Here is a 24,591-nt window from a genome sequence, read left to right as displayed (position 1 = left end):
TGCCGAGACCTGGGAATGGATTCCTTCAGAAGAAGAAGTATCTGTTTCCCTTGGGTCTTGGCAATTCTTTTCATCAAACTTCCATGCTCGCTGATTTGGGAAATGCCAGCTTGGCTAGAGCTAATCGTCTTGGTATCCTGTCATCTTGCAGAAGCTTCCCCATGGCGGAGAATGAAGGAGATCTGCTTCCATTCCTCCAGCCTTCTTTCCTCTTCGAAGTATGAGGAAAGAGTTAGGCAAATGCTTGATTGAAAGGAACCTTCAAATATGCTTGCATATTCTCCTCACGTCATGTGTCTTCATGAATACACCAATCGAGGAATAGGCGCACACCTGTAAGACTTTTTCTTGAAGGTGTGTGACCATGACGATAAATACCTTCCCATCAATATCCTGAACTCAAGGCAGCCTTTTGCCTTCCGAGAATTTCAGGATGGGTTTTGCGACACTCAGTGGTTTCGCTGAACAACACCACAGTAGTGGCATACGTCAACAAACAAGGGAAGCGTTTTTTCCTCCTGTTTCATCTGCTGACATTTGCAGGTACTCGAGTGTTCTATAGCACACTACATACTGTAGTTCAATTAGCCAGATACATTCCTGGTATGGATGTATTGTAGGTGAGCTCGGCCTCAGGTATGAGTGATCGGGATGGTGTGTGCTCTTCAGTTTTCTTCACGAAGATTCACGAAGAGACTGCTCAACTGAGAGATCTCTACCATTTTTCTGTTTGCTTCCCAGCACAACAAAAGTTGGCAGTTTTCTCGCCCCTTCGTACCTGATCCATGGGCTGCTATGGTGAGGCATGCTGTCTTTATGGGAAATATTGATGTCTATGTTTTCCTGCAGTATTTGTCTTGTTTTGCTAGGGGTTCAACAAGCATTGCTCACCCCGAGTTACAGACAAATGCTAGAAGACTTTGTCGTTTGCCTGACATGATAGCTCTGCTTCCAAGGCATCGAGAAGAGTTCTCTCCTTAACCCAACCTCCTGTAGCAGCTAACACAAGAAGCGGTTCTTCAGGCAATGCATCCCCCAAACGTGTCTAGGACTGGGAGACTTTCCAACTTCCCTTGCAAGCAGTCACAGCTGAACGGCAATGGATATAGCTGATTTCTCTTGAAGTCCTCTGCAGCACTGTTCCAGGGACTGACTGCCCTGTTGGTTGGTACCATTGATGGAATTTCTTCTGGGTCAGAGTCGCTCAGCAAGTCTGGACTTCCTCATCTTCTCTGGAAGTGAGAAGGATCTCTGAGAGTACTGGTCTCTCCCTCTTCTCGCCCTCTTACTTCTCTTCCTTTGGGATGAGAGTACTGGACTCGAATCGACTCTTTGTTGACTCAAGGTCACATGGTGTAAGACTACACATCAAGCACCCGCTCTATTTTTCTTCTAGAAGCATAGAAGCAGTCCCGCTCTTTCCTCTAGCAAGGGGAGGAACGAGACCCTGGCAATAAGGGAAACCCATTTTCGGGTCTTTACCTTACTGCCTCTGACTCTAGATTCTTCCAGCCCATTTCAGATATGAGTTATGATTCCTCACTCATGCGGAAAAGGTCCAGATATCCACATCTGATCTTGCAGTTCCTACACTGATCATCATGCCAGAGGCACAGTAATTCTCCTCGCTTCTTCACTGTGGGGAGTGTGCCCAGGTATGCAGAACCTGGTCAGTTCAAGAGACCTCATTCAGATTCTCCCCTCCAACCAGTGAGTTTTTCCTAATGTAAATGACCGATGGTTTGTATATCGTGTAGGGAACAAATCACGATTTTTAAAAGTAAATTGTATTTTTCCTAACTATACAAACCTGAAGTCCTTTACATTACATTTTTATGCCTGCCTCATGCCACCCCTCAATCTGAACCTGGGCCGAAAGGCAAACTGGAATGTTTACATCCGGGCAGGCGGGTATTCCTGCCTACCTGACGGTAGTTACTGCCTAACCACCTTGTTCAAGAGTTTAACAGCCGTGCCCAGCTTTGCCTTAAGTAATTCCTAATGTAAAGGACCTCAGGTTTGTATAGTAGGAAAAATACAATTTACTTTTAAAATTGTGATTTTCTCCAACTGCTCACTCTTCTTTGCTAGGCCATTACCCTTATAAGATAGTGCTCTAACACACTTTGCATTGACAAGAACTATGTAATACAAAAAACTGAAAAAATCAGCAAAATTAAGAAATAACAGCATTATAGGTGTTTGAATATGCAAATCTGACAGACATACCTCACAGATCAGGTCACACGGTCACACTGGCTTCTAAAAAAGTAATTTCGACATATGCGTAGGGCACAAGCTCCACCCATAGCATGCCAAGCGAGGAGAAGTAGTATCTTGTTATTACATGCTTTCTGATATTTATTGAATTTCTTTAATAAATATCTTCTGACGCACTCGCGCATTCATCATCATACACATTAAAGTGGGGTGGCTCATACATGTGGGATTGTGCATGAAAAGGTTAATGCTTTAGCTTATATTGTGCTTGAGACTCCAACATTTGTCTTGCTGGTTTTTTGCTTTCAGTTAGCGCTTGAAGAATAGTTTGGTTTTTGTAATTTTCTTCATTAATACTCCTTTGTAACAATAATACAGACACCACCCTACTGTATGGAATTGTTTGTAAAGTTGATCACCATACTTTCATGCTTATTTAAGTACGGAATGATATGAAGTCATTAGTAATTGTATGTTTTTTCACCCTAAAGCACAGTACACTGTACATACAGTACAGGCAGTCCCTGGTTTGCAAAGGGGGTTCCATTCTGACGCTGCATCATAAGCTGAAAATTGTCGTAACCCAAAATATCATCGAAAATCTTAAGAAAACCTTACTTTTAATCCTTTGGGTGTCTTGAAAATGACGTAACCTGCATTTTTATTGAGTTTTTCATTAAAAAAAATTCATAATTTCGACCATCCTGCCATTTTGAGCCATATTTCTTCCGCTGGATCATAACCCGAAATGCTTCGCTAACTGAGAAATAATTTGATGAATATATTTAAGAGCGCTAAAACCTGTGAATGTTGTAAGCCGCTTTCCGTTGTAACCTAGGGACTGCCTGTTTCCTTTCTGTATGTATGCCTACACTTGAAAACAATCTCACCTTCTTTAATCTTCAGTACCCATGAAGAAAACATACTCATATATATGAACTTCCTTCCTTTTGCAGAAAAATGTAAATTCATGTTTTAGTGTATCGAGATAATGGAGGGGCTTGTTTCACAAGAAGAAAATTGGATATTATAGAGTAAAGTTTGAAAACAAGTTTTATATAAGCTACTTACTAAGTAATACATATTATTAGTTTCTGCTAACCGTAGCTAAAATTTTGAAATTACAAATTACTTTGTTTTGGCTAGGTGAGTGATCCCACCACTTACGGGTAAGAGAGGAAACCAGCTTAGCAAAATAGTGCTCATTATGTTTCTGCTGGCTGATGGCTGTGGTTACAGTGATTACAGCAGTGGTTTCTTTGGAATTTCTCTCTAAGATTCTGGATCATTGATGGGAGTATTCAATTTATGGTAGCCTTCAGTACAGTTGGTTAGTGTGTCAGGTTTTCTGAAGACTAGTGTATTACTAACTTTGACAATTATTTGGATTTTCTTGACTTAATTTGTCAGCACGTCCCACTCGGCTCTCTAAGCGTTAGGGTATTGCAAAGTGCTGCAATAAGAGACTGACTAAAAGCTCATCTCCATACTCTCTGTAGTCTTCTTGCAAGGGTCAAATATAAATTCCACTGATTTGACCTGTAATGAATATGTCTCTGGGATCCAAAATGTGGAAGACCTTGAATAGTCATTTTGACGAAATTATACAGGAATAAAAGAGAAAAGCAGCGGCTAGAGCTAGTAGTACAAGAATATCTTTTAGCTAGCTGTGGTGTTGGGCAAAATCTTTGTCTGATAATTCTGACTTTTATCCTTTGTTCCACCTGATCCCATATCTCAATCTGTACCAATGACTCGCACTCCTAAGCCCCTTACTCCATCCTGGACCTCATTACTCAGCCTTGAATCGAGAATTAACCTTTTAAGGTTGGGTTATTCATTGACATGATGGAGAAAAACTGGGTGGTTCTGTTGTCCTAAATGGGACAACGTGTGAATGTGAAAGGTGATATGAAGTGTTAGTGGAGGAGGTGGCTGTCTGTCCCGCCACCTCCCAGGCCAAGGTCCCTGGCAAACTCCCCAAACCTGGAGGGAGCCAACTGCAGCCCAAAGGAGGTTGGTGGGTTCGCCCATTGCAAGGTCACTCAGTCACCCATGCTGATTCCTGCGGTTATGACAGAGCGCCGCTGGAAAGGTGTTCTATGAAGTGATTGTTCGGTCATCTAGTATTTCCAGCAGTGACTCCAGTTCAGCGCCACTGGCAATGCGAATCTCATCCTCTGAAGAGACGCCGCAGGTGCTTCTCAACCTTCTGCTGTTCCTATAAAGAAGGTTAAAGAGGCTTCTCCAGAACTTCTTCCTTCCTGTAGCTTCTGGGACAGTCCGGAACGTTTCTCCCAGGATCAACCAGTGTTAGTGGGACAAGTTATACTCCTCTAAGTTAACGCTACTGAAGCTCTCTTCGCATCGAACTTCGCTCTCTTCTAAGACGCATCTTGCTTCTCGGAGGACTTGCCGAGACAGACAGTGATGTCGAACGCCTCTGTGCGCGCCCATGTGCCCAACTCCTTCTTGGATGTGGCTCCCTCCAAGCGCCTTCATCTGTTGTGCGCCCTGTCGCCCCTGAGCGCTTGTCTCTAAGTGCTCACTGACTCCCAAGCACCCATTGGCACCCGTTTCCCTTGCAGCAAGGCAAAGACGGCTTCTTTGGCACTCCATACACTCATTTCAAGCACCCAATTTTGTTCGTCTCTTGGCAGCGCCCTGTGTCTTCTTCGGGTTTACCTACTCTGTCTGGACGGTTGCCCTCTGTTTTGGATCCTTCTGCTCAGTTGATCCAGTAAATTGGACAGTATCCCAGCTTAACTGAAAGCCCCATCGGTACCCCAAACGCTGTGGATCTGTTGCCAGTCTCTTCTTCGGAGGGAAGAGGAAGCATGACCCTGTTTCTCCGTCGGCGCATACTTTACTCAATTCTTCAAGCTGGTGACTTCTCTCCTGCAGCCCGGCTTTGACGCATACAGATGGATAATCAGACGGCTTCTTCAAGACTACCTAAATGGTAATTGTCCTTTCAGCTGAAGGAAGTCCGTGAGGTGGGAGAACTGTCTCTCGAGCAAGTGGGAGCAGGGAAGAGCCTCCTTTTCTTGCCCTCTGTCTAGGCTGTCGCAGAGAAGATATCATTCATATGCGACCGGAGAGGCTCCTTCCATGGGAGCACCTGCCTCCTCCCAGGGAGACTTCTCCGGTTTAGTTGGATACCTCCAGATGGTCACGCACGGCCAAGATTTTGTTTTCGGCCCTTGAATTGACATCTGATCAAGCACTTATTCAAAGTCTTGAAGTGCTCAGCTGACTGGGCAGTAGGAGCCTTTGCTCGTAAAGTGAAGGGAGTGCCTCATATCCTGAAGACTCTCTTGGATTTTTTGGGAGTCATATCTGCCTGGATAAGGGCATAGAGACTGTTTCTGAATTATCCTCCTTGCAATGGGTATCCTCAAGAAAAGGGAGTGCTGGTGTTCATACACCACGAAGGGAGTTACTCCTTCCCAGAAATCTGCACTCCTCTTCTCATCTCTGGACAAGAAGCACCTTTCCCTCAATCGACTGTGGAACAGATTGCGGCTGATCTACAACAGAAGTCTACGCAGGACCTCCTCACACAATCAACGAGATGGCCTAGAGAGTCTCCGGCCTTTCCCCCTAGGACAGTTTCTCCTGTTCAACCCCAGCCCTTTTGGAGTAGAGGCAGACAAAGAGGCTTTCCCCAGACCTTGTGAAAATGCCTGTTTCACCCCAGAGCTACCAAGTCCTCCTACAAACCACCCAAGCGTAATTGAGGATCTAGTACTCAGCGCACCTGTGGGGGCAAGGCTTCTCCACTTTTGGGAGTGTTGGGAAGCAAGAGGAGTGGAGAGTTGGATTGTCCAAGTTCTAAGAGAAGGCTACTCGACCACGTTTCTGGGAAAACCCCCCCTAGAGCAACAAGCCCATTTTATTGACGACCTACTCGTCGAATTCCGAGAAGTTTTCAGCCCTCTCCCAAGAAGTGACAGCTCTCCTTGAAAAAGCAGCAGTTGAGCTAGTCGAGGATGCCTCATCTCCAGGGTTCTACAATCGACTGTTTGTAGTCCCCAGACCCACAGGGGACTGGCGGCATTCCTGGATGTAATTGCCCTGAGCTTGTACGTACAGAAAAACGAAATTCAAGATGGAGACGTCCCAGTCCGTCCTTGCATCCATTTGTCTGGAAGATTGGATGATCTTAATAGACATGAAAGACGCTTTACTGCTCTGTCCCAATTCATCGGGATTCAAGGAAGTTTTTAAGGTATGTGTTCCAGCGCAGTGTACCAGCTCAGAGCCCTTTGCTTTTGTCTGTTGACAGCCCCACAGGTATTCACGCGTGTACTCGCTCCGATGGCAAAATGGTTACATCTGATGGGAGTCAACGTTTCGTTGTATCTCGATGATTGGCTTATTCGCTCCCAGTTGAAGGAAAAATGTGTGGAGGACCTTCACAACACCCTTCTCACCCAGGATTTGGGCCTCTTGTTGAATTGCCAAAAATCTCAACTGACTCCTTCAGGAGATAGCTTATTTGGGGATGAGGATAAACTCTTGGAGTTTTCTGGTTTTCCCCTCCTCGCAAAGGATAAACTCCTGCCTTCAGAAGATAAATAAATTTCTCTCCCTTCAGTCCTGTTCTGTGAACAGTTGGATAAGCCTGTTGGGGACTCTCGTCCATGGAGTGGTTCGTGACTCCATGAAGGCTTCACATGAGAAACTTACATTTCTTTCTGAAAGTCAACTGGAACAGGAAGAAACACCCGTTTCTTTTGTTTTTCCAGTAAAAAGGAAATAAAAGAAGATCTGGCTTGGTGGAATTCAAGAGACAAGCTCTCTCCAGGGAATTCGCTTCTCTCTCTGAACCCTGACCTAGTGTTTTATTCAGACCGATTCTAGATCTGTTTGCGACCGCAAAAAATCATTGTCTCCCCTGTGTTGTTCGCTAGCGCCAGATCCACAAGCCTGGGCACCAGACATAATGTTTTTGGATTGGTTGAACATGGATTTTACGCCTTTCCCCTCATTCAAGATGACATTAGTAGCCCCATTCTGACCAGCCCAAGAATGGTTCCCGAACTTGCTGGAGTTTCTTGTGGATTTTCCAAGACTGTTACCTCAAAAACCCAGTCTACTCAGACAACCACATTTCAGAAGGTTCCATCAAGGACTGTCCACTCTGGCTCTGACTGCAGTCAGACTGTTTACAGATTGGTGCAAGTGAAAGGATTTTCAAACTCAGTTGCAGACACTATTGCTCGTTGTAGGCAACTTTCTTCGAGCAAAGTTTACCAAGCCAAGTGGACAGTCTTCCGTGACTGGTGCAGGAGAAACAACATCTCGCCTTCTAAGACGTCTATAGTGGAAATTTTGATTTCCTTCTATATTTGAAGTCTACCAGGAACCTTTCCACCTCAACCATTAAAAGCTACAAAGCAATGTTGAGCTCGGTTTTTAGACATATGGGTTTAGAGCTCTCCTCTAACAAGGACCTTTCTGATCTTATCAAGTCGTTTGATATGACCAAGCGAAAGAAGATAGGCTAGTAGCCTGGAATTTAGATGTGGTACCGAAGTGGCTGTTGCAACCACGTTTTGAACCTTTTGCAATTACTCTCCTTAAGGGAACCTTACTGGAAAAATTGTTCCTAGGACCTAGCGTTAGCGTTACTGCCAGGAGAGTCAGTGAGCTTCACGCTTTGGATAAAAAGGATGGATTCTCTCAAGGTAGTGCAATCTGCTCATTTACCTTAGGATTCTTAGCTAAGAAGGAGTCCCCTGCCAACCTCTGGCCTTGCTCATTTGTTATTAAAAGTTGTTATTAAAAGATATCCTAGGTCCAGACGAAGTAGAGAGAACCCTTTGCCCTGTGAGGGCATTAAGATACTATTTACTGAGAACGGAAAAGATCCGTGGGCATTCGAGCAACCTTTGGTGCTTAGCTAAGGATCCTACTTGCCCTCTTTCATTAAGGATTTAATTTTAAAAGCGCAGTCCCAAATTGACAAAGATACGTTGCCCATTGAAAGTCAAAGCTCTTGAAGTGAGGGCAGTTACCATGTCCCTGGCTTTTAGGCATAACTTGTCTATTGCCTCTATCATAGAAACAACGTTTTGGAAATGCAAATCGGTGTTTGCAGCTCATTATTTGCGTGACATTGAAACTGTCTAGGAAAATTGCAGTACCTTGGGTCCTATTTCGATTGTTGGTATGGTGTTGGGAGGAGTGTAGGAAGCTTCCTTCTTCCTTCTTATTTTTTTCCACCTTGATTCATGGTATCGAGTCATAGGGGAGCCTGGGGATACTTGGTATTTGGAGTGCTCACCAGTTTTTATCCACAGTGGTTGGGTAATGGTATGCTGTAACGTTTGGCTATAGGCGATTGTGTTTTGTTTTTATTTATTCTCTGGTTGTGTTTTTCTGGTACTCTGCCCAGGGCAGGGCGACTTGATTATCTTTGTATGCAATCGGACTCTCCTTTGCAACAAAGGAGTCCTGCTATGTAGCAGGCGACTCCTGGCTATACTGCCACACCGCTATGCCTTGAGATGAGCGCCATCCAGAGGCAGTTCCTGTAGCAGCTCTCTCAACAGGTAAGGAACCAGCAAGTATTTTAACTAATGCTAACAATAATTCTATTTCTTTACATTACTAATTTTAATGTATTAGGATAGATAACCCATGCATCCCACCACCTGCAGTGTGGGATTCAGCTATGTAATTACTTGGTAAGTAGCTTATATAAAAATGATGTTTTTATAATAAAGTTTGATATATACTTACCAAGTGATTTCATGATCAAAGCCTTCCCTTCTCCCCTCACATGGTTGGAAGGCATAAACATACTGAGCTCGTTTGCTAAGCTGGTTCCCCTCTTACCCTGAAAGTGGGCAGGGTCACTCTCCTAGCCAAAACAAAAGTAGCACTACCGCGAATTTCAAAATTCTAGCTGCCAGTTAATAGAAATTAATAACTATATAATTACTTGGTAAGTATATATAAAACTTTATTTTATTATAAAAATGTCATTTTCTTCCATAATACAGTAATGGGTTAAAATATATTTTAATATGCGTAACTTACCAAATAATTACATAGCTATTGTTTCTACTGTACACAGCAGCTCAAAATTTAAAATTTGCGGTGGCACTCGTTTGTTTAAGGTGTAAGTTATGCTGCCCCGCCCACTTTTGGGGAAGAATACGAACAACACAGCTAAAGAGCTTGGTTCGTTTCTGCCGGTCAGTGACTGAACTCTTGGTCATTGGCAGCTCTGAATTTGTTAATTTTCACCAGATGGTTGCTGTTATCCTTCATTTGGTGAAGTACTTTGTTCTTTTTGGTAGCACAGTCCTGTTAATTAGCTTTGCTAATTCCGACTTCTCTTTTTGTGACTTCCTGATTTTGGCTTATTAATCATCTCAGATTCTAGCCTTTCTAGTATAAGGTATTGTAGTAAGGGCTATAAGAATAGGTTGACATCAGCCAAATATGACAATCATACTGTTTGTAGTGTGTGCAGGGAACATGTTTGCTCTCCCGAACTTTGCTGTGGAGAGTGTAAAGACTGGGATAAGGGGAAGTGGAAGACTCATAATGCATACTTAGACAAATTACAGTGTGACAAACTTAGGAAAGCTACTGCTAGGGCTGAAGCGAAGGCTTCCGCTAGTCAGCCTTTGTCTCTGGTGGTTGATGTGACTCCTCTACCTATTCCTGCAACACCTGGAACTGCTTTTTCCCCTATCTCAGGTCCTCTGACTTTCCCTGCTACTCCGATCCTTGGCTCTCATTCCTCTGATCCCAACACCATTGTCAGCTTAGAAGCACGTGTTGACAAGAAATTTGATTTTTTAGTGAACATTGTTTCCCAAATTTGGAATTTTGTGCATGTCCTCATGGACAAATTCAACAGTGTAAGTGCAGTGTCAGGTGCCGTGCCAGTGGAGGGGGTGGCTACTTTTATCCCACCGATGCTCCTAGACCAAGGTCCCTGCTAAACTCCCCTTGCTCACCTGGGAGGAAGCAAACTGGCAGTCCAAGGGAGGTTGGTGGGGTTTTCCCATGAGTAGTCATCGCCTCATCCGAGCCTGTTGTCCACCTGTCCCAGGACTCAGAGGATCGCTGTTAGAAAGGTATCCGAAGGGGGGTACATGCTTTATCTTCTAGTGACTTGGACTCTGGTGCTCATAAACACAGTCGGCGATATGCCAATGTTTCAAGACCGTTGAAAAGTTCTGCCGCCCCGATGGATGAGGACGTTCCCCATCCCGTAAGTGAGCATTGGATAGGGCTCGTAGTCCTCTGCCCTCCCGTAGTTTTTGGGAGTCTCCTCAAGCTTCTCGCTCCCTTTGATGGATACCAAGCGCCACAAAGTGTGTAAGAAAGTGTCTGTTCGTCAGCGTATGGACATATAGTGTCCGAACGCCCAGAGTCGGAGAGTTTGGTTCGTTGGAGCGTCCGTTGTCGTGCTTCCAACAAGTGGACGCCCAGTGTCTCTGCGTTCCTAGAGTGATCGTGTTTTGTCGGAACGTTCTGCGCTTGGGCATCAAGTTTCCAAGTGTCTGCCTTATGGATGCCCAGCTCCAGAGCGTCCTCCCTTTGGGAGCATAGTGTCTGAATTGCAGACTTCAGATCTGTCTGCCAGATCAGTGAGTGGACGTCCAGGGACCGAGTGTCCAGTGTTAGCGGGCGCCAATGTTGATGTTTGTCTGCCTTCCAGCGTCTGTCCAGCACCACAGGTGGGACTTACTGTTTCTGGTGTGACTTGTGCCGATCACCTTTGCAGTTCAGGATCTTTCCCTAGTCCCTATTCAACAATGTGTAGATGACATCTTGAACCTGCTGCAGAACCCATTTACAACCACTCAAGTGCCTTCGATCCTCCGATGTCCCCGATTTCTTCTTCTGAGGAACCTGTAGAGGATGACATTCCTACATCGAACTACACGGCCCTATTGCGGTTCTTCCTGGACTTCTTTTCTCCAGCTGCCCCTTCTCCAGGTTCGGCGTTTATGATGCGACAACTGATAGGAGTGGCTAAATTGCCTTGATGGTCCTGTCCTCTTCCTCCAGGAAAGCATTTACACGTATCAATGTATTGTTGTCAGAGAAGAGAGATCCTGGTAAACCTGTGTTCTGTTCGCTTCCTTATCATCAGGTACGACAGAAGTATCTGTTGTATTCTACTGGGGAAGTTCCATCCTTGGGAGTTTCTGCCTCCTCTCAAGGGGACTTCTCCAGTCTCATTGATGCTACTCATCGGTCAGCTTTCTCGTCTGCCAGGATTTTGTTTACCTCATCGGAACTGGACCATTTGCTGAAAAATATTTTTAAGGTTTTCGAGGTTCTGAGTTTCTTTGATTGGACCGTGGGTGCACTAGCAAAGAAGATTGAGGACTGCACATCACTTTAAGAGAATTTTGCTTCGGACTGGCTGGGAGTTCTGGCCTGCGCAGATCATGCAGTGAGGGACGGCGCCCATGAACCAGCCACCATTTTCATGACTGGTGTACTGAAGAAATGAGACTTATGGTGCTTGTTCACCTCTAAGGGGGTCACTCCTTCTCAACGCTCTTCCCTTCTGTTTGCTTGCTTGGACAGCAACAGCTTATTTCCTCAAGAGAAGTTAGAATGGGTGGCGGGAGAGTTGTAGAAGAAATCCACCCAAGATTTACTCACTCAGTCCACCAAGAGGACTAGGGTCTCGACACGTCCTTCTTCCACTGCAGTTCCTTCGGCCAGGACTGCTACTCCGTTCCCTGAGCAACCCTTTTGAGGGAGTAGAGGCCGCGTCCAGTCCCATCCAAGAGCCAATTTGCATCCAGTGCAACCCAACAAACAACCCTCTAACAAAACCACCTCTTGCAAGTGAGCTACCTGTCCTCCTTGCTCCGGTGGGAACAAGGCTACTTCATTTTTGGAATAGATGGGAATCAAGAAAAGTAGATCTTTGGGTGCTTCAAATTTTGAAGAGGGGTACGCTATCCCCTTCAGGGAGAAACCTCCCTCAGTAACCTCTCCCTTCAAATTGACAGCCTACTCTGTAGGCTCAGAGAGGTTTTCAGCCCTGTCTCGAGAGGTTTTTTTTGCTCTGCTCAAAAAACAGGCAGTGGAGGAAGTTGAAGACACCAGCACAGAGGGATTTTACAATCACCTCTTCATAGTCCCCAAGTCATCGGGGGGATGGAGACCTGTCCTGGGTGTCAGTGCTCAGAATTTCTTTGCCCAAACTACGAAGTTCAAGATGGAAATGAATCAATCAGTTCTGTCAGCCATCCACCGTGGGGATTGGATGGCGACGATAGATATGAAGGACACTTATTTCCACGTTCCAGTTCACCAGGGTTCCAGGAAGTATCTGAGATTCATGTTCCAGGACAGGGTCTTCCAGTTTCAGGCCCTGTGCTTCGACCTCTCCACGGCACCTCAAGTTTTCACCCAAGTTCTTGCTCCTTTGGCAAAGTGGCAACAACTTACAGGAATCAACATGTTCTTATACCTGGACAATTGGCTGCTTTGCTCCCCATCAGAAGCCCAATGCACAGAGGACCTTCAGAAGACCCTTCAACTTGCGCACAGTCGATTCTTTATTTCAGATAGTGATAGATTCTCTGAATTTTTGGGCTTTTCCATCCCAACAAAGGATTCGCAACTGCATTTTGAAAGTTCGAAAATTCATTTCTCTTCCATCCTGCTTGTGGGAACTCTGTCATCAGTTGAGAAGTTTGTACCTCTGAGCAGACTACACATCAGACCATTTCAGTTCTATCTCAAAGCCAACTGGTGGAGAAAGACAGTTCCAGATTTGTTCATCTTCGAAATCACCCCCGAAATCAAGGAGGACCTTTGCTGCGGAGGACAGATTCGCGACAGGGATGTCACTGTCTCCTGTGAACCCCACCTAATGCTGCACTCCGAGGCATCGGATCAGGGTTGGGGAGCCCTTCTCAATGGCTTGGAAGCATCAGGTGTATGGTCCCCAACTGAAAGAGATTTGCACATAAATGTGAAAGAATTGAGGGCGATACATCTGGCTCTTCAATTTTTTGTGAAAGAGACCTTCGGAAAAACAGTTGCGGTACATTCAGACGGCACGACCACTCTTTTTCGCTGTGCGAAGCAGCCAAAGACTTTCACTGAGTCGCGGCAAACAGGTTCTACCAACGGAGTGGACACTCAATCCACAGATGTGCACCGACCTGTGGAAACGGTGGGGAAAGCCATCGGTAGACCTGTTTGCAACGTCAAGAAACCATTGTCTCCCTCTGTACTGTTCCCCGACTCCAGATCCGCAAGCTTGGGTGACGGATGCCATGTTAAAAGGTTGGTCGGGTCTCAGCTTCTTCGCCTTTCCTCCCTTCAATATGGTAAGAGAAGTGTTGAGGAAGTTCAACTCCCACAGCAACGTATCAGTGAACTTAGTGGCTCCCTTTTGGCAATGTAAAGAGTGGTTCCCAGACCTTCCAAGCCTACTAGTATACTATCCAAGGCTTCTACCTCAGAAGAAAAATCTTCTCAGACAGCCCCATTTTGTTTGTTTTCACCAAGGCTTATCCACTCTTGCTCTGACAGGCTTCAGACTGTCAGGGAGCTTGCCAGAGCGAAAGGGTTTTCAAGGAAGGCTGCAGAAGCTATTGCAAGATGTAGGCGATGATCTTCTGCTGCAGTCTACCAGTCGAAGTGGACGGTCTTTTGGAGCTGATGTCGAGACAGAAATATATCCTCTTCTCAGACGACTGTAGCTCAGATTGCAGGTTTTTTGCTGTTCCTCAGATCCTGGAAAGTTCTAGCCACGTCAGCCATCAAGGGGTACAGAGCTATGTTGAATTCTGTCTTCAAGTAGAGAGGAATAGATCTTTCAGTAAACCAGGACTTCAGTGATGTAATAAAGTCCCTGAATACTATTAAGCAAGATAGAAGCCCAGATCTTGCATGGAATTTAGATATTGACCTCAGATGGCTCTTGGGCCCTCCCTTTGGGTCTTGAGAATCCTCCTCTCTTAAAGATCCACCAAGAAAGAAGCTTTTTCTAATGGCTTTAACAATGGTGAAGAGGGTTAGCGAGCTACATGCCTTTGATAAGAGAGTAGGCTTCTCGCAATGTGACACTATCTGCTCCTTGACCTTGGGTTTTATGGCGAAGAACGAAAACCTCTCTAGTCCCTGGAATGCTCCTTTGCAGTCAAGAGCCTGGCTAACATTCTAGGTCAGGCAAATCAGGAAAGACTTCTCTGCCCAGTTCGTTCTCTTCATGAATATTTACAAAGAAACATAGAAGTTAGAGGCCCTTCTCCAAATCTGTGGTGTTCAGTTAAAAACCCCAGTCAGCCGTTATCCAAGAATGCCTTAACATTCTTTTTAAGAACTGTGATTTCTGAATTACACTCCAAGGTCCAGGAGGATGGTTTTCCTTTATGCAAGGTCAAAGCACATGAAATTAGAGCAGTAGCAACTTCCTTGGCCTTCAAGTGCAATCTATTGCTGTCTTCTCTCCTGCAATCCACGTATTGGAGAGGCAAATCAGTTTTTGCAATGTTCTACGTGTGTGATGTGGAAACAATTTACGAAAGTTGCAGTACTCTAAGCCCATTTTTTGCAGCTGGCATGATGGGTGAAGAGGGATAGGAGGAATTTCTTGAATTTTCCTCTGTTCACTCTCCTTGAATGAGGATTGGTGTTTTCTTGGGAAGCCTGATTGGTAGTGTTGTGAGTGCCATCAGTTGGTTTGATTTTTAACAATTTTGTGGTGTAGGTTTTAACTTCCTGGTCATATTTTGTACTGCCCCTGGGTAGAGGCGACTTTTGTCTCTACCGCCATGCCACTACAGGTCGAGAGGAGTTCCAACCAGAGGCAGTACCCATCTGCCGTAGCTCCCTCACCAGGTAAGGTTACAACAAGCATTTCACAATGCTAGCTAAATTTTCTATTTCAAATTCATCTTCCCTGAGTGTTTTTTAGTAGTTTTGTCCATGTATCCCACCTCCTATCAATGTGGAATTCAGCTATGTAATTATTTAGTAAGTTACATAATAAAAATGACATTTTTATAATAAAATTAAGTTTTATATATACTTACACAAATAATTACATGATCAGAGCCTCTCATGGACATAGAGCATAAACGAACTGAGCTCTTTAGCTGTGTTGTACCTATTCTTCCCCGAAAATGGGCAGGGCAGTTTAACTACACCTTAAACAAATGAGCACTACCCCGAATTTTAAATTTTGAGCTGCCGCGTAAAGTAGAAACAATGGCTATGTAATTATTTGGTAAGTAGCCTATATAAGAACTTTTATTTTATTATAAAAATGTCAGTTTATATTTTGCAGTTTCTGACATATTTATCAATCAGTGTTTCAAATCCCATGCCTTTTCTAGCATTTTGAAATGAGCGTGTTTGAATACCTCTAAATTGTTTGTCAAAAGTGAGACTTTTTAACGGTGTTTCAGTATCCAAAAATGAATATTTTGAAGCCTTATTCTAATTCTGTAAACCTAGGTAGTACAGTAGTTGTTGAAGGTATTTACAGTATATATGGGATGATAAATATTTTGACATTGATTATCTCATAAGATGTTATTTCATAATTTTCTCATAAGGCATTGTTGTTATTTCATCATTTTCCTAACCATAGACATGATTTCACATGAGATGTGAAAATGTTGCATCTGACAGGTGTCAGAATGCCACATCAGACATGAGTTGTAGGTTTAGCGTACTCCATCTTTGGGCACTGTCACCTACCTAATGTGGCATAGGGAGTGCCAAGGTTATCACAGCTGGAATTTTCTCTGGTTGGTTATTTGTGCTCACGGTGGCAAACTTTGTCTGTAGGTTTGGGAATTAAAAGGTGAATGATGCCAAGGACACTTGGGAAGATGAGTTTTACCCCAAAAGTGTAGCAGTGGCAGTTCAAAAGGACACATTGAAACTTAACCTAACACAGACTGCAGTATTGCTGCTTGACCAGGAAAGTGTGGGGCAGCTTTACAAGCTTTTCCCAACCTACCCTAAAACCAGTTGAGTACCCCTAGTTTTGAAAGGTGGTCTTCATTTCACACTACTTTTTACTCCTGTGTTTCTGAATTCTTGTGAGATTTTGATGTCTGGCAAAGTTTTGGAAGAGCAAGTTAATATCTTAAGAATTATCTGTCAGTGTGGATAACCACACAAACAAGTATGGTGAACTCAAAATTCTGATCTTAGTATCTCCACCTAGGCCAGTAGTAATGAATATTGTAAAATAGCATAATCACCCTTAAGCATGAAATTTTACAGGCTGTTTATAATTACAAAATTCAGAAGAATGTAAATTTGACGACATTTCAATTGCTGTTAAGTAGTTATACAGTAGTTATTTTAAATTATTTTTGTGAAACACATTATTGCTTTTCAATAATTGTTAATTAGTGAATGTATCTTTGAATTGAGGAAAGTTTGGCAAGTATTTTCTATGTTTCTTGTATGACAAGTCTTCAAGGGTATCTTCACTTTTTATCCAGGAGGTCATGCATATTTACACTTGTCTTGTGTCATTATGTTTCACAGAACTTGGAAAAGATTACTTAATTTAATAAATGTTGGAAAACAAGTTGTATTGTTCATTAGGATTCCTGTCATCTCCAGATGTGTAAGAATATTAAAGGCACACACTTGAGATCTTTATCACTACTGTTACTCTTTTTGTCTGGATGTCAATAAACTGCCATCATCTGTATGTACAATAAAATGGTTTGCACAGTTAAGAAACAATGCTTAAAAAGTTATGTCTGTCTATTAGAGAAATTGAGAATTCTCTTAAATTTGAAATTTGTAATTGAAAGTCATTTGTCTGGGAATTATCATTAACAACACATTTTTTCTGTCCGTAGGTTGAGCAGCGAATGTGCATTCATAAGGAAGTGTTAACAGAGCTCGACATTTACCACAGAATTCTTCGGTTCAACAATTATTTCATTGCCATGGTAAACAAGAACATAATGCCTCTCAAGTATGAGGTTCCCTTTTTTGGAGAAATTGTGGTGCTGACGAAAGGCATGCGGTTCAACATTGATATGTTGCTCTTTTGGGGCCCATTCTCTCCCTTCAAGAACAACTGGCACCTGAATGATGAGTATAAACGAGCTGAGAATCGCCAGAAGTTAGCAGAAGAACTTTCAAACAAGATTTTCATTGTTGGCATTATCAATCTTATCTTTTGCCCCCTTGTTTTTCTTTTCCAGGTTTTGTACACCTTTTTCTATTATGCAGAATCAATTAAAAGGGAACCTGGCAGTCTGGGGAGCCGTCGCTGGTCAGATTATGGTCGTGTATATCTTAGACACTTTAATGAACTGGAACATGAATTATCAGCACGCTTATGCAGGGGTTACAAGGCTGCAACACAGTACATGAACATTTTCTCTTCACCAGTCATGGCCATTTTAGCTAGGCATTTTTCATTTGTATTTGGAGCAGTAGTAGCAGTGGTAGCTGGGTTAACTCTTTGGGATGAAGATGTTTTATTAGTGGAGCACATGATCACTGTAGGATCCTTGTTTGCCCTTGGCGTGGGAATATGTGCTGTATTTATCCCTGATGAAAATTTGGTGTTCTGCCCTGAGTTACTGATGAGAAGAGTTTTGAGTGAGGTTCATTATATCCCAGATCACTGGAGAGAGAAAGCACACACTAGCAAGGTTCGCCAAGAATTTTCTCAGCTGTTTCAATACAGGTTAACATATGTGTTAGAAGATTTGGTGTCACCTATTATCACTCCACTCATTTTCATTTTCAAACTAAGGTATAGAGCGCTTGAGATTGTTGACTTTTTCCGAAACTTTACTGTAGAAGTAGTTGGTGTTGGTGATGTTTGCTCCTTTGCCCAGATGGATGTCCGACAACATGGTAGTCCAACTTGGCAGCCTGAAGTCCTTTTAGAAGACATTGAACAAGGTGAATTCAATAAGCAAGATACAAAAACTGATGGGGGTAAGACAGAATTATCACTACTTCATTTTACTATGACTAATCCAAAATGGAAACCACCACAGGAATCTTCAGCATTTATAACAGCTCTGAAAACTCAGGCACAAAGAGACGTAAATACCCTTCCCACACTTCAGGAAGAAAATGTTGTATATTCGTCCTTGAATTCTATTTCTTGTGGTGCAGGTGGTTTGGGAGTTGGAGGTGTTAGTATGTTCTCGCCGTGGATGAGGGGTCCAGGATACCAGCCCAATATGCTATTTCAGCAGTCATGTTGGTCTCCAAGAAGCTATAGAGGTAATATATCTCATGTAGAAGGGTCAATACATGGTCCCACTGGAGGCATTTTATCCTCCATTCAGCAGCATCCAATGGGGCAGTCAAGTATTGATCCAATTGAAACTAGTAACATTACATCAGGTCCTGTCATTGATCCAGTCCTAGCTCCAAGTTCCACGGTGCCATCAGCTATTTGGAATACAAATCTCACAACGATGCCCCCAGATCTCACTGCCATAGATATGAGCTTGAGCACAATGTACCTGCACGAGATCCATCACCGTCACCGTCATCGGGCCACTTACACAGATAACCCTGTTCAACCACCCAGGCCTTCAACTTTACCTCCTAGTGGAGCATTCCAAAATGTCTCTTTTGTGGGACAGCCTTCAAATATGCAACCTGGTGGTGGTAATAACACCCCTACCGTATCATTTCAGCGAGCGCAAGAAAACACCCCTTTACTCGCAGAACCTTAATATGCCTTTACACATCCCATTTCAAAGCAGTATAGCAAGGTGATCAGTGATGTTGTATTTAACCAATTGATCATCAGTACATTGAATTTCATATACTGTACTGCTAATCTTTAACATATATATGAAGATATATAAAATACATAATTTGCCAAAATTATTTGGGCACAATTTTGTAAATATGTTTTCTACATTCTGGTAGAATCATGTAGAGAGCATATCTAAGGTCACTAGTCCTTTGAATTTGTTTGATGGTAGGTTTTAGTTTTTTATGATAAGCCAATAAGTCTAAGTTATTATTTAAACTATTTGAATTGTGACAGCTGTTTTTATGATATTGTGTTATGAGAGCTTTATTATGTAAAAAGTGTATCATAAGTATTTTGTATTTTCTTAAAAGTTAATGCATTGGGTCTGATTTTATGCATCCATTTCAATTAATGTAGATATTAATGAATGAGTGAATGAATAAGGTTTTCATTATAGCTTTGTGAAATGACTACTTTATTTGTAAGTAAGTTTATTAAATGATGCTGTGATTTTGAAATCTTTTATTTGTTCATGTTTTTAAGCCACTCAATTGGATAGATACAATTATTGCAACGGATTGTAGAGTAGATGGACAGCCATCAATGTTACCGTCAGAGTACAGTGCTGCAGTAATGCAGTTGCAGATATAGTAATAATGTGACTCCATGTGCACTTGAGATTACTGATAAACACAGTTTGGCTCTTGCAGGTCTGTATGCCATGATGAAACTGATGAATTCAGTATGTGGAGATGAAGGTAAATTGTTTACATAATTTTTGTGGCATTCCAAGTGCCGGCAATACCTGATATGATTACGGTGCTATCCAAGATTACTTTTGTACCTTAAGTAGTACCAGTACAGCATTGTTAATTTTGTATTACTTCTATTCAAACGTTGATACTCTGGAAACTGATTCAGGGCTGGCTTGAGTGATTTATCCATAAAGTTAAGGCACAAATATTGGGATAAAGCATGAGACTTACATTTTTATTGAGAAGAGATCTAAGGGAACAAATGAAAAGTAGTGGAGCTGGATCCAAGGGATACTGTAGGAAAGTATCAGCACTACCTACAGCACTTTGTACCAGGTATTGTTTATTGTAGGCTGTACCTGTATGGGGGCTCTTGTGGTGGAGCCATATGCTATTCTTATAACCAAGGAGTTTTCATGCTTTACTTCTGGTACTGCTGTTTGACGTTTATGCCATTCCATGTTAAAATGGAAGTCTGGTTTTGATGCTTAATGCATAAGGAAAAATCAGAGAAGGAACTTCTGTCCATAGATTTACCTTTGGACTGGAGATAACATTTTGATATTATTATCTCTGTTCTATGTGTAAGGTGGTAATTATTCATATATAGGACAAACTGTAGTCTTACTGGAGCCTGTCGCTTTTTATATAAGAATAGCAGACCAATCAGGAAATTATTGATAAGATTATCAGCTACTGATAACTAATTCGTAAAACTTCTTAATAGGTCTCAGCCCTCTGGTTTTCAATATCTTTTTGATCTCTGTGTCTGTTGTGCATTTTAACTATTGATAAAAAAGTGTCTTTCCACATCTCTGAATGAATGCTGCTCTTCCAGAACAGGAGATACACTGCGAGTGAAGTATGCCCATTAATCTTGCACCACACTCCTACTCTGTGTTCTGCATTTTAAAACAGATTTGGGATGAACTGAAACAGCAAGCTTGCTTTTAGTGGTGATATGTGATGATGCCTTGTAGGAGAAGACAGAAGGGTGCAAGGATGGAGAAATAATATCCAATTCATAGGTTGCTTTATTCCATACAGCAAACGTATATACAGAGCAGCTCTGCGAGGCGTGCAATTCATGCCAAGAGGAGCGGGGAGATATATATACTATATATATACATATGCGCATGTGGGGGGAGCAGATGTTGTGGCTTGTGTGCATGTGCTTGCAACAGACAATATTTATAAATACATAGTATGCATATATGCACAGTAATATGTACAGTAATCCACACATAGAACTTGGTCTTCATCATTGAACCTACATAAATGGACTGCTTGTCGTTGGCGGTTTCTTCACCTTTCCTTTCTTTTCTTTCATTACTCTATTTAAATCTTCAACTGAAAACTCTTGAGCACAGAGTTAACAGACTATAAACCCAAGAGGGCTCACAAGGGAAACCAGCAAGCGAAGAGATATGTTACAGGAAAAGCTGATGAATTAACTAGGAAGGAATAAGAAATAGCATCATACACCTGAATTCAGGTGTCGGCAGAAAGCAGGACTGAATTTGCTCCTTGTTTAGACAATAGGAGATCAGAAGATTCCACAACTGCACTATGCAAACTATTTCACATTCTAGTTGTAGTCAAAATGTAACTCTGGCAAACTGAGTATCATTAAACCTGATACTGGAAATCAACACTTTTTGTAGTAGCAGCCTGCCTGATGTTTCAAGCAAAAGCAGCCAGTTTAGGTAAAGAAGGTTGCAGACAATGTAAACTTGACAAACGACAATGAGACCTGGCAGGGGGGGTTAAGTCATCAGTACACCTCACAGGGTGCACTGTAGGCACTACTAAAGGTTATTTGCAGCATTCCTTTGGCCCCTAGCTACAACCCCTTTCATTCCTTTTACTATACCTCCATTTATATTATCTTTCTTCCATCCTGCTATCCACCCTCTCCTAACAATTATTTCATGTGCAGCTGCGAGGTTTACCTCCTGTTACACCTTCCAACTCTCAATTTCCTTTCCAGCACTGAATGATCTCATAGGTCCCAGTGCTTGGCCTTTGTCTAAACTCTATATTCCATTCCATTCCAAAAGTTTAAGATGAGATTCAACAACTGAATGAAAACCCCACTGGAGGAACAGCACTTCAAACAAGGAAGGAGAAAGCCATAAAACTTTGATTGAACAGCTTCATCCTGAATGATTTGAAAAAAGTTTTGGAGATACCAACTTTTGAGGAACGGGAAGCAATAGTATGTATATGCTTCTCAAAAGTCAATTTCTTATCAAAAGTTAGCGTAAGATCTTAAAAGAGTAACTGGCATTTAAAACCGTACCATTTAAATGTAAATCAGGATCCAAAGGCAAGTGTTCTGGATTGACTAACAGTCATATTTTGAGTTTTTGGAAAGGTTAAGCTTCATGCCCCAAAGCCCACTCCACTCATGAATACATGCCAGTTCTCTGTTCAAGGATTCTGCAACCACAGACCTAAGGCATGGAGAAAGAACAATAGCTAGAAGAGTAGCATCATTGGCATATGCAATCAGTTTGTACTCCAGCCCTTGCCACATTTCACTAGTATAGGTAATATATATTTAAGGTCCAAGAACACGACCTTGAACACTTGAAATGACATTACTAAAGCTCCTATACTGACCATCAACACAGACCCTTTGGGTTCTGCTTATTTAAAAAAAAAAAGTTTATTTAAAATTTTAATAAGAGATCCACCAATTCCCAATAATCTTCATTTGTACATAAATGCTTCATGATTCACATGTCAAAAGCTGGACTAAAATCTAGTAGACTGACTGTTCATACCTCTGCACCCATATCAAGAGCACTCTGCAAGATGGTAGATGCTGACAAGAAAGCATCACAAGTACCAAGGCCTTCACAAAACCCAAACTGTAATGCTAGGAGCAGATTGTCATCTCCAATAAACCTACAAAGATGCTTAGAAAGCAGCTTCTCTATAACCTTCGATAAAACAGGTGAAATTGAGTTTGGCCCATATTCAGAAGGGCTTGAGGATGGACTTAGTTCCTTAGGTAATGCAGCTATGTTGGACTTCATCCAAACAAGGAAACTTGGAAGTCCAACTAATCTTCTGAAAATAGTAGTAATCTTCGGAACAATGAAATTAGTCTTTTTAAAAAAGATTGGAAAGATCCCAGTAGACCCTACTGGGATCTTTCCAATCTTTTTATACTGCCATAACTATCAAGACCCAGAAGCAAAGTTTTGACCTAACTAGACCTGAAGACCATTAACACAACTTAGGCTCTGGAAAGAATGACTGATGCAATGCCGTAGGGCTCACCATACTACTCACAAAGACGAACCAAAAGTGCTGCCCTCTGTTTAAGGCAATATACAGCAGTTCCATCAGATTCGACAAAGGAAGGCATGCTATAATCAACTCCAGAGAGTGATGACTTGAGGGGAGACGACCACTTATGGTCATCACCACTGGAGGGCAAAATTTCCTTCACCCCCTCATTATAACTCCTCATAGAAAAGCTGAGCTTGATTTTTAAGTTCATTTAAATTACACCACAGAAAGTTCGATTGATTGTTCCTCCATAAATGATAAGCTATTTTTTTTCATGGTAGACAAGCTTCTATGCAATATTAAACCATGACTTATCTTCAAGATGAAACTCAAGGATTTTAGAAGGAATTCTCTTCTCAATAATAGTCTTAAGGCAATCATTTAAACATTCAGTAATATTCGGACTTCTGTAAATACTGCTTCACCTGCCCTGAATAAGATCACAGTGAAACCATCCTAAATTGGACTAGGATTTCAAGTATATCTTTCTGAAAAAGTCAACATTAGGAACAACCTGATCCATCCCACATTAACCTTATAATGAAACAATGATCAGATGAAACCACTGGCGAACCTACTCCACAAGATTCAATCCCTGTTACATTTGTGAATACAAGGTCAAGACAGTTCCTAGATTGGTGTGTGGCTGACCAATTTCCCTGGCTGCCTTGTACACCAAATATTACTTTCTATGGGAATTAGTTAAAGATAGAACTGTCAAATGAAAGTTGAACATGAACAGAAAGATTAACTGATGTTTACAGCACTACTACTGAAGCTGCGTTACAGGAACATGTCCCCTTGTGGGGGTGGGGGTGGTTAGTGCCTTCAGTGCACCTCATGCAGTGCACTGAGGGCATTACTTAAGGTTCTTTAAAGCGTGCCTTTGGCCTCTAGCTGCACCCCTTTTGTCCCTTTTACTGTACCTCCTTTCATATTCTCTTTCTTCCAGACTACTTTCCACCCTCTCCAAGCAATTGAGTCAATTTCCGTTTCAGCGCTGAATGACCTCATAGGTCCCAGCCCTTGGCCTAAATTCTATATTCAATTCAATTCAATTCATTCTAATCCTTCAGGCCAGCCCTATGAGAGCTGATAGCTCATTGGTCTGGTTAAATTATTTTAATAATAATACAGGGAACGTGTTTGGAGTGATTCTAGTCATGGACTGCTATGTCTGAAAAATGGAGCTCACATAGAAATGAAGCAAGTTATTTGAAGGAATTTGCTTTTTGCCTTCCATTATGTAAAAGATTTTCGAGGTAGTGTGGAGACTTTCAGGACTCCCTGTTTATATATAAACCCAACAGCTGAGAAATAATAATAAACTTAGGCCAAGGAACATGGTGCTTCACAGTGGCGTCTTTTGAACTCATGAGAATAAACATCCATAAAATTGCCAAAAGTTGACAATTAAATCCTTATTCAAGTACTCCATCTTTCACAGCAAGTATGCATATCGAAAATGGTCAAGTACTTGTCATCAAATTTTAGATCTGCCTGGTTACATCCAAGACAGCTTCAACAATGGGTGGTGCGCATTTCGACCTATTCAAAATACATTGGAGCTGCTTTGACCCACATTGCCAT

General features: G+C 42.3%; 1 protein-coding gene across 1 annotated transcript in view; it reads left to right on the top strand.

The window, feature by feature from the left end:
• Atg9 (autophagy-related protein 9) overlaps positions 1-19,456 on the top strand; it is a 60,115-nt gene extending 40,659 nt beyond the window's left edge. The window contains exon 2 of the mRNA XM_067125242.1: positions 17,064-19,456. Coding sequence (XP_066981343.1) covers positions 17,064-18,917 — 1,854 coding nt within the window. The 3' untranslated portion in view covers positions 18,918-19,456. The remainder of the gene's footprint in view (positions 1-17,063) is intronic.
• The last annotated feature ends 5,135 nt before the right edge of the window (positions 19,457-24,591 follow it).

The sequence above is a fragment of the Macrobrachium rosenbergii genome, chromosome 23 (genome assembly GCF_040412425.1).
Source record: "Macrobrachium rosenbergii isolate ZJJX-2024 chromosome 23, ASM4041242v1, whole genome shotgun sequence".
Taxonomy (NCBI): domain Eukaryota; kingdom Metazoa; phylum Arthropoda; class Malacostraca; order Decapoda; family Palaemonidae; genus Macrobrachium; species Macrobrachium rosenbergii.
This window is presented reverse-complemented; position numbering and strand designations above follow the sequence as displayed.